Source organism: Antrostomus carolinensis, unplaced genomic scaffold, assembly GCF_000700745.2.
Source record: "Antrostomus carolinensis isolate BGI_N321 unplaced genomic scaffold, ASM70074v2 scaffold29846, whole genome shotgun sequence".
Lineage (NCBI taxonomy): Eukaryota > Metazoa > Chordata > Aves > Caprimulgiformes > Caprimulgidae > Antrostomus > Antrostomus carolinensis.
Genome location: NW_010322988.1, coordinates 12,650 through 23,128, shown reverse-complemented (window position 1 = coordinate 23,128; position 10,479 = coordinate 12,650). Strand labels below are relative to the sequence as shown.

General features: G+C 55.5%; 1 protein-coding gene across 1 annotated transcript in view; it reads left to right on the top strand.

Annotated features, from left to right (window-relative positions):
- Positions 1–1,694: 1,694 nt before the first annotated feature.
- The window catches only part of DCHS1 (dachsous cadherin-related 1), a gene marked incomplete at its 3' end in the record, with an annotated part of 21,283 nt that continues 12,498 nt past the window's right edge, over positions 1,695–10,479 (top strand). Inside the window, 5 exon segments of the mRNA XM_029085573.1 lie at positions 1,695–2,000; positions 2,114–2,345; positions 3,358–3,594; positions 3,964–4,983; positions 5,581–5,768. Of these exon segments, the coding sequence (XP_028941406.1) occupies positions 1,695–2,000; positions 2,114–2,345; positions 3,358–3,594; positions 3,964–4,983; positions 5,581–5,768 (1,983 nt within the window).

Sequence of the window (10,479 nt, the reverse complement as noted above, 5' to 3'; positions counted from 1 at the left end):
TGAGCTCCCTTCCAACCCCACCAGTCTGGGAGTGGTTCTGTGATCCCCTCGGACCACAGGCAGCGGTGAGAGCGTGTTGCAGGTGCTGCCTTCCCTCCCTGGAGGCTTCGGATCCCTTGGCAGGGGAACTGGCAAGGGGCTATCTCAGGTGCTGCCCCCCCTCCCCGGCGTGCAGCGCACATGGGCTGGGGGAAGGGAGGTCCCACCTCTACCTGATTGATTTTTTTCTTCCCCATCCCAGCTGTTCTCTGTAGGCTCTCTTCTTGTTCCTCCATCTCTGATGATGGGGTGAGTGATAAAGTCATAGAATCACAGAATGGTTTGGGTTGGAAGGGACCTTATAAGGCCATCTAGTCCATCCCCCCGCAGTGACCGGGACACCTTCATTAGCTCAGGTTGATAGAAGGGGTTGGGGTCCGGGGCCCTGCCCGGAGCACAGCGCTGTTTGCAGCCCCCAGCTGGGCCCTTTCCTTGGCGCGTGTGCAACGTTCCTGCGCTTCTCGCTCACGGGAGCCGAGGCCCCAGCACTGCTGCTGGGAGGAGCTGTGGCTGACGAGGCCTGAACTCCACTTCACCCGGGCCTGGCCCAGCTGCCTCCCTCCTGGCTCCATCCTCCAGCTTTGTTCTCCGTGCAGAGCTCCCAGCTGGTGGATAGGCCATGGGCAGTGATGCTGGGGTCAGGGGGAAGGAGCTGTGTTCTGCTGACCCAAGCTCTGCAAGGAGCCCAAGGAGGAACTGGGGCCAGTTTTAATCCTCGTGCTGTGTCTGTAACTGCTAGTGCCATCCCTTTGCCCCAGGCTCCGGTGGTCCCTGACTGTCACAGGGCAATGCCGCCCTCGTATATCCTCCTCAGAACCCAGGGCTGCTGGGCGCAGAGCTCTGAGAGCAGGACAGAGCCGGGTCACAGTGAAAAGGGAGCTGTTTTTCTTCCCATCTTTGCAGAAAAGAAGGAGCAGGGGGCCAGGGGCAGTTTCTGTGAAAGCAGGGGTTGTCCCTGGCTGGACAGTCAAGCTGGGTGCAATGGGGATGCTTGGCTGCCAGATCCTGGGCATCTGCGTGGGGCTCAGCCTTTCTGTCCCCCTCTCCATATGGCCCTTTCCTTTGCTAAGCCAAGTCTGTTGACCTAGGTCATGGGTGTTGCCCCAGGGGTGCAAGAATCATAGAGTCACAGAATCGAAGAATCATTTGGTTGGAAAAGACCTTTGAGATCATTGAGTCCAACCGTACCTGTCCACTGCTCAACCAGATCTCTGAGCACCTCGTCTGCCCGACTTTTAAATACCTCCAGGGATGGGGAATCCACCACTGCCCTGGGCAGCCTGTTCCAGTCCCTGAAAGAAGGGAGGTATCACCTGAAACAAGGCACCTCTGGTGGTGCAGGAACCTGTGGCAGCACTGTAGATAGAAAACACGGTGCAGCTCTTGTGAGTCTGTAACACTGTGCCCCCCACCTCACTGTCCCCTCACGGGGACCAAGCCAGCACAGCCTGATCCTGAGGTGTCCCACAGCTGCCTGCAGCACTGCCCAGGGCACTGTCTGCAGATGGTGAGCCCCTGGGAGGTCCTGTCCTCTGGTAAGGAGGGCTGCAGAGGAAGTGGTGGCTTGTTTGGGACAAGAATCGCAGGGTGGAGGCAGTAACTGTCAGTCTGCTTTCCTGCGGCCAGCTTTGAGGGCTGTGCAGTGGTTGTGGGCCATGGAGCAGCGGGCAGCACCGGGTTGTGGAGGTGGTGGTGGTGGTGATGGGCTGGGGCTGGCTGGTGGTCATCTCTGCGATGCTGGCTCTGCTCATGTAGTGCCTTCCCTCATCCAGGTGACAGCCACAGATGCAGACAGCGGCACGTTTGGCTCCCTCTCCTACTCCATTGGCTCTGGCATCGGCAGTGTTGTCCCCACGCAGTTTAGCGTTGACAAGCACACAGGGCAGCTGTGCACCGTGCAGCCTCTGGATCGTGACGAGGGCACGTCTGCCTACGATTTCACCATCACGGCTGTTGATGGGGTGAGTGCTGGAGAGGCCGTGGGGACGCGATGCTGCTGCCTTAGCACTGTGCAGGAGATACTGCTGTCCTTGCCCCTGCTCTCTGCATCATCTCTGATCTGGTCCTTCCACAGGGCGGCCTGAACTCCATGGTGTATGTGAAGGTTTTTCTGGAGGACATAAATGACAACCGGCCAGTGTTTTACCCGCTGGAGTATGCTGCCAGCATCAGCACACAGAGTATGCCAGGCACAGCTGTGCTGCGTGTTACTGCCCATGACAAGGATGAGGGGCTGCATGGGAAAGTTACCTACCGCATTGTCCTGGGAAACTCACCCCCTCTCTTCTCCCTCAACAAGGACACAGGTGAGAAGGAGCTCAGGGGGAGCCAGAGTAGGCAGTGCTCAGAGCAGGGGGATGCGGGCAGGTGTAAAAACCAGCCTGATGGTCACTGCTTGGACATCTCAGCAGTGCAGTCTGCCACCAGAATCCATCTGTTCCTCTCCCTGACACATCTTCTCTGCCTTGGCTTCTTGAGCCTCTGGCAGCCCCTTCCCAGACTCAGTTTCTGCTCCCTGCTCTGTTCCTCATTTGTCCCATCTTCCTTCTTCTCCCTCATTCTCCATCCCTGACTCACCGCGCCTTTCCTCCTGCACGCTGCTCGCTTTGCCCCATCAGGCTGTATCCTGTGTAGTTTCTTGTCCCTGCCCAGTTCCCTCCTCTCCCCACTCAGTGTACTGTCCTTCCCAATAACTCTCTGTTGCCCTGAGTCCCACCTTTCTCATTGTCTGCATCTGCTCTGCCTTGCTTTGGCTCCCAAAACCAGAGCAATTTCTGCTGCATGGGTGTGTGGTGCCAGGGGCTCTCAGCAGGACAGGAAGGTGTCCCGTGCTCAGCACAGGCATCGAGGTCTCTCTGCACTGGCCCCCAAGTTCCCAGAGTGTAACTGGGATGAGACAGGCCTACCAGCCACCCTCATGCAGGGCCACCTGTTGAGGACGGTCCTTCACTTCTACATTTCCTTCCACAACCCAGACCCCTCCTGCTGTGTCCTGACTGTCACCCTGTGCCCCCCATCAGAAGCCTTATTCCCTCTTTTCCCTCTCCCAAGACCTGCCCTCTGGCTTGTTTCCCCCAGCCCTTACCACTGCTTAGCTCAGGGCTGGGTTTAGGGTTGAGAAATGAGGATTTGGGGAGGCTTCCCGGGAGGGTTCCTCTTCTTTACTCCAGTTCTTCCACGGCGATCTCCCCCATGATGCACATTATTTGCTGCCCACTTAGGTCTTTCTTTTCAAGCTCATGGTTTGGCGTGTTCCCTTGGTGCCAGATGACAAGCGGGTTGCAGGTGTAGTACCCTCTGAACTGCTCTCTTCCCTAGGTGTCATCTCCCTCTCATGGTCCCTGAGTGGTAAAGCCAACACCCTGGTGCAGCTGGTGATCTCTGCACAGGATGGTGGGGGTCTACAGGCACAGCCAAATGCCCGGGTGAACATCAGCATCGTGGAGGGCACGGTCTCACCCCCTGTCTTTGAGCAAGCTCAGTACTTCTTCACAGCGCCAGAGGACGTGCTGCAGGGTGCCAGTGTGGGGGCTGTCCGGGCCCAGAACCCTCCAGGTACAGGCTTGTCCCTTCCGTGTGCAGTCACTGTCCCTGTCCCTGCATCATTTTGAAGGTCCCGTACCCCACCTCCTCACAGAGCAACCCTGTTCGGAGAGGCCCACGCACGCAGGGACGTGCACAGGGACGTGCACATATGAACGTACACCCGTGCGATTGTCACTCACACATGTGCTTACACACGTGCTTGCACAAACACTTGTGCACATGCATCTGTGTGTACACACGCGTGTACGCGGTGCTGCTGTGCACCTCCTGCCCGCAGTCGGCCGCAGACAGTGCTGCCTGACCCTGCTGCTGTCTGTGGGGGAGGAGGTGAGCCAAGTGCAGAAATCACTCTGCCTGTTTTCATCTCCTTGTCCACAGGTCATGCTGATGACATCTTTTATTCCATCTCCTCGGGGGATCCTCATGGCTATTTTTCCATCGACTCTGCCTCCGGGCAGCTCCGCACCAGCCTGCCTCTTGATCACGAGACCCAGGCAGTCCTCATTCTGGATGTCCAGGCCCGCAGTGGGTCACCTCCTGCCTACAGCAACACACGCGTGAAGATCTCTGTGTCGGATGTGAACGACAACATGCCAGTGTTCCCAGCCCCCTCCGACTCCATTCTGCTGCCAGAGGCTACAGAACCTGGGACTACAGTGTACACTTTGCAGGCTGAGGACCGTGACAGCGGTGCCAACGGTCAGGTGAACTTTGAGCTGGTGTCAGGAGGTGACGGCACCTTCAGCGTGGAGCGCTCATCGGGGGCGGTGCGGCTGATCGGGGCCCTGCAGTACGAAGCCCTGGCAGCTTACAGACTGGCTATTGTGGCCCGAGACAGCGGCGTTCCCCAGCTCAGCTCCACCTTCACGCTGCTGGTGCACGTGCAAGCCGAGCACGACAACGGGCCCATCTTTGACACGCTCACCTACCGCGTGGAGGTGCGGGAAGGTGTTCCTGTCTCTACCCGCTTCCTGCAGGTACGGGCCCTGGCACGCGACCCAGAGTCCGTGACCCTGACCTACCACTTGCGTGCAGATGGGGATGCTGCCAGCTTCGGCATCATGCCTGACAGTGGCTGGCTCTATGTCAAAAGTGCCCTGGACCGGGAGACACGAGACCTGTATGTGCTCACAGTGCTGGCCTCGGCGGGCAGCGCTGGGGCAGGGGGGGAAGCCCGGAAAACAGGCACCAGCACGGTACGGATCAGTGTCACCGACGAGAACGACAACAGCCCCCGGCTGAGCGAGGAGCGGTACTTCCTCACTGTTCCTGAGAATCAGGCTCCTGGGAGCAGTGTGGGGAGGGTGATGGCGAGTGACCGGGATGCTGGGCAGAACAGCCGCCTCACCTACCGCCTGCTCCAGCATGATCCCAACTTCCTGATCCACACACAGACAGGTGAGAGACTTCCTGGCTTCCCAGGCTGGGGCTGGCTGGGGAGAAAGCCCAGGGCAGGTCAAAAGGGAACTGGGGCACGTGAACCTGGAGAAAAGGAGGCTGAGGGGAGACCTTGTGGCTCTGTCCAAGTCCCTTGGAGGAGGGTGGAGAGAGGTGGGGGTGGGTCTGTTGAACCCAGGACCAAGGGACAGGACAAGAGGAAATGGGCTCTAGTTGTGCCAGGGCAGTTGAGGTGGGATGTGAGGAAGAATTTCTTTGCTGAAAGGGTTCTGAGGCATTGGAAGGGGTTGCCCAGGGCAGTGGTGGAGTCCCCATCCCTGGAGGGCTTGAAGAGTCGTGTAGACACAGTGCTGAGGGACATGGGTTAGTCATAGGGGACTGGTCAGTGTTGGGTTCATGGTTGGACTCGATGAGCTTAAAGGGCTTTTCCAATCTGAGAAATTCTGGGATTCTGTGAAAAGTGAACAGGGCAGACCAGTGCCGCAACTGAATATTAATCTTCCTACCTCTGTGGTGCTCCCCGGAAGCATACCTGAGCACAGGTTCTTCTCTAAAGAGGTTACTGGGCTGAGCTGTGTCCCTGCTTTTCCCTCACAGGGGAGCTGAGCACCAAGCACAGCCTGGACCGGGAGCAGCAGTCCAGCTACCAGCTCTTGGTGATCGTACAGGATGGGGGAGCACCACCCCGCAGTGCCACAGGAACCATCTATGTCACTGTGCTGGATGAGAATGACAACGCTCCTGCTTTCCTTCACGTGGCCAGTGGTCAGGAGCTGCCCGTGCAGGTAGGGGCAGCAGGCTGGAGCCCTGGTGAGGCAGGGATGTGATGGCCTCTGGGTTTGGGGGAAGCAGGCAGTTCTGCAGGGGGAAAGGGAATGGGCAGGGGCACCCAGGAGAGTTTTGGGGTAGGGGATAAGCAGGCACAAGCTGCATCCATGCAGCAGCCAGGGCAGTCTGGTAAATCTGACCAAGATGTGGTAACATGGGCATGTCCTTGGGAAATACAGACGTCCCTGTGCACAGAGCAGGAGAAGACTACAGAGGGCTGGAGACCAATAGGACTGGCCAGCAGGCAGAAGCTCTTGGCTTACACGTTCCTGCAAGGATGGAGGGCAAAAGGGAGCCCCAAACCTGGCCCAGCAGAGCCAGGGGTAAAACATGTGCAAGTAGGGAGGCCCGAGGTGCTGTTAACTTCTAGGTCTCAGGACTTTTGATATAGCCATTCGGCTTTCTGGGAGGTGAAGAAAGCACTGCCCAGCTGGACTTTGCACTCACAAGGGTTTTCTGAGAGTCTGCTGTGGGTCCCAGCCCAGCTTTCCCTCTCAGCGCAGCGTGGTGGCAGCGGCCATCTGGGCACTGAGTATGCTGCAGACCGAGTTATGTCTGTGTGGCTCAACAGAAGAAGGTGAGGACCCACTTACTCTGCTCTGCTGTGGCCCGGGTGGAGTGGCATGTGTGGCCAGGGCTCGCTGGAGCTGGCTGAGTGGCACTGGCTGCAATGGAGCAGGATGGGCAAAGTCCTGTCCTCATCTCCTCTGCACAGAGTGAGGAGAACCTGCAGCTGAAAGGCTGTGCCCGCTCTGCGCATGGCTGCACCTCAGGCAGTTTGCTCAGAGCCACTTGTACTGTAAAACATCACGGTGATGGCAGCCTCCTTCTGTCACAGGTCCTGCCTGAGCCATGCGCCAGAGGCAGGGCCGAGCAGGCAGGAATGGCTTTGGCGGGGGGGGCGGTTTTTTCCCCTGCCACACCTGGGTGGCTGTCAGCACAGGACCCTGGGGACCCTGCAGCTCCACTCTGACCTTCCCTGTTCATTAGTTTTTCCCTTCCTACTCCAGGTTGCAGCCACCCCTTGCCCAGCTGCCTTCTTACATGTCCAGCTGGCACTCCCTGCTTGCAAAACTGGCAAGGCTTGGCCTGGGTGAAGGCATCTCTCAGGGTCTGGTGGAGGCAGAGGGAGGCAGAGTTGGTCCTGTCCTCTCCCTGAGCAAGGCTCTGGGCTTTGAGTCACTCCTGCAGGCCAGGGACCATCCAGTCATGGCATTGCTGAGACTGCAGCTGAACAGGCATCGCTCACCTCTGTGTCTGCTGAGTGTCCCCTCTCCTGTGCGGGGACACCCGCAGCACACTGACACAGTGGGCTCTGCTGTTGAGTCCAGTGTTTGGGGCGTGAAGTGCTGGGACTCTCCCGTTAGAGCTTGGCAGGTTTCATCTCACAGCACAAAAGCATACGTGTCCTTCAGGAGACAGAGCAAGGCTGGGACAGATTTAGAGTCCTGGAGGCAGGTAAATGCTGTGACAGTTTTGAAAGAAACAAATATCTGGGCACTGTGGTTTGAAGCTCTCCTGCCAGAAACACTGGCAGAGGAGGGTGAGGTGCAGGAAGAGGCCGCTGCTGATCATGATGTAGGTGTGGAGGAAAGGCTTGGCATGAAACGTGAAAACTGATGGATAAATGCAAAGCTCAGTGATTTATTGCAGACTTGCTCAGTGAAGTTTTCATATCGATGTTCGCTGGGCAAAGCAGAGGGAGGTTTCTGTTCACACAGGAACTGCAGTGGTAATGGATCCTCCCAGGGAACGATCACAGGGAAGGGGAGGGGGAGCAAAGAGAAGGAAGAAGTGGTCTGTTTTCACAGGGGGGGGATGTCACCGGTGGGTGTCCAGGATTCGTGCTGGTATCCTCGCTATTTAGCATTTCCATATATCCTCCAGAAGAGGTGGTTGATTGTTGATGTTACTGGTCTATTCGTCTATTCGCCCTCACTAATAAAAGTGAGGGCTCCCTCTGAAGAACTGTAGAAGGATCTTGGTTTACTGTTCAATTAGGAAAGAAGATGAGAGATGAAATTCACTGTTGCTAGCTGGAAAGTCACACAGATGACAAAAAGCAAAATGCATTTTACTGACACAGTGGTGGGCTCTGAACTGGCTACTTAAGTTTAGGGAGCAGACTGGGGCATCGCTGTGAAGGCTTTGTGAAAATATCAGCTCAGGGCTCAGCCACAGTCAAAAAGGCAAATCAAATGCTGAGTTTTATTAGAAAAGGAACAGAGGATGAAAGAAAACATCATTACCCTACATCTCAAATTCTGCACACGCTCTCTGCCCTGCCTCCATTCCACTAAATAAGCAGTAGTGCTAGAAAAGATTCAGAAAAGGATGTTAATGTGATCTCCAGTAGATAGTGGTTTCCATGCAGAAAGAAAATACTTGAGCATTCTTTAGCATGGAAGAAACTGCAGGAATATAACAGAGGTGTGCAGTGAATGGCACAGTCATGGGGAAATTAGAAGTTTCTTTTTTTTCACAATGCAAGACCTAGGCAGCTTCAGAAATGACCAGGCAGCAGGTTTAAAATAAACAAAGGCAGTACTTTTTCATGCAGAACATAATTAAATTGTGAAATCATTGCCAAAAGTTGCATGGGTTCAAAATTAGATGAATTCATGGAAAGAAAAAAAAAATCCATCAAAGGCTGTTGAACAAAAATATGATCTGTGGCTCAGGAAGTGACTTACCCACAGACTGCTGGAAGCTGGGAAGGTTTCACAGGAGGATTATTCCATATGTACCCTACTTCTTGCATCTCCTCTATATACCCACTGCAAAGCACTGTCAGAGCTATGCCAGTGACTGACATGGATCTCTGATTTTTGGACCGAGCTGGTATTTGCAGCAACCTTCTCGGAGGGTGGACATCAGACCTGGACAAGCCCAGTAGCAATTTTTCTAAGGCTGAGGTTTTTGCAGAAGCAAGACCACTCCTGTCGATGTTTCTTCCTCTGTTTGTGCACCTGAAATGGCATTTGTGCATGGAGCCTGCGTGGATGCTGCTCATTTAACTCCTCTGAGGAGTCACTGCTTTCCCCAAGTGGAGTTTAATTCCTCATGGGAGAGGAGTGTTACCAGGCACCTGAAGCAGGAGCCCCTTGTATCCTGGTTGAGGGTGAATGGGGACAGCACGGGGGGCAGGTCCTGCCCCAACCTGTTACAGAGGAGGGGTTGGAAGGGGCCTCCTGAGCGTGGCCCCGCTCAGAGGTGTCCACGCAAACACTCCCTTTCATAGGCAGCCAAGCTATATTTAGAAGGTCTTCTGCCTCCATCACGGCTGTGAAATGCTGTTCCAGATTCCTTGATCTGGTAGTTAGAAACCATCTCTTAATTTCCAGCCTAAACTAATTTCTGACCACTTTATACTCATTTGTTCTCGTGCCAATATTGTGGTTTTGCTTAAATAGCTCTTCTCTCTCCTTGGAATTTCCCTCCCCTCTCCCCAGTGTTTACAGAGCGCAGTCACATCACTGCTTGGTCTGGCTAAACAAGTCCAGCTCCTCTGGCCTCCCCCCCGAGCACCACCAGTGTGGTGCCAGCAGCTTGTGCAACAGCATTAACGCTTGCCTCCTCTCAGGAGCTTCCAGCCTCTTCCCTGGGATTCCTGCTTGGATTCCACTTGTCTTTTCCATAAATGCACCCGTCTGTGTGGTACCACACCTAGCACAGCTGGATCTGTGAGGATGATTTGTGCTGTGGGATGTGCTGATTAGGATGTGAACTCGAGGTCTGTAACCTCAGAATGTAAATTTGACATCTTCTGGTGTGGGAGGGACCGCAGAGTCTGTGCCAAGTGGGGAACCTGCTCCACCAGTGAGGTGTGGGTGATTGCAAGGAGTCCATGCTGGAGGAGAGACAGGTCTGCCAGCCAGCACAGTTTGTTTGCTGAGGGTGCTCCCAAAAACTGTCAGGAGGTGTGGGGCAGTAATGGGGATGTGTCCATTTCCATAACGATCCAGGAAAGTTGCTTGCCTGCAATGCTGTGACATGTGGGCTCTGTCAGGAGGCTGGTGATTCACCTCAGAACGTGGGGTTAGCTGAGCACGTGCATAATTAATGTCTTGATGGTTCTGTGATGCACTGGCCTGAAATGATGGCTTTAAGTGCCTACAGACAGGCAGTCAGCAGTGCTTACTACAAACAAAAAATAAAAGGGAAAAGCCCAGAGAGTCCAGGTGTCCGAGCCTAGGAGGAGCTGCCAGCTGCATCCCCAGAGACCACAAACCTCCCGGGGCTGGCTGGTGAGAACTGGGGAAACGAGCCACGAGCCAGCAGTGTGCCCTGGGGCCAGGAAGGCCAACAGCATCCTGGGGGGCATTAAAAAGAGCGTGGCCAGCAGGTTCTCCTCCCTCTCCACTCTGCCCTGGTGAGGCCAAATCTGGAGTATTGTGTCCAGTTCTGGGCTCCCCAGTTCAAGAGGGACAAGGACCTTCTGGAGAGAGTCCAGTGGAGGCCACAAAGATGATGAGGGGCCTGGAGCATCTGCCTGACGAGGAGAGGCTGAAAGAGCTGGGACTGTTCAGCCTGGAGAAGAGCAGAGTGAGAGGGGACCTTATCAATGCTGATCAATATCTAAAGGGCAGGTGTCAAGAGGATGGGGCCAGACTCTGCTCAGTGGTGCCCAGTGACAGGACAAGGGGCAATGGGCACAAACTGGAACAC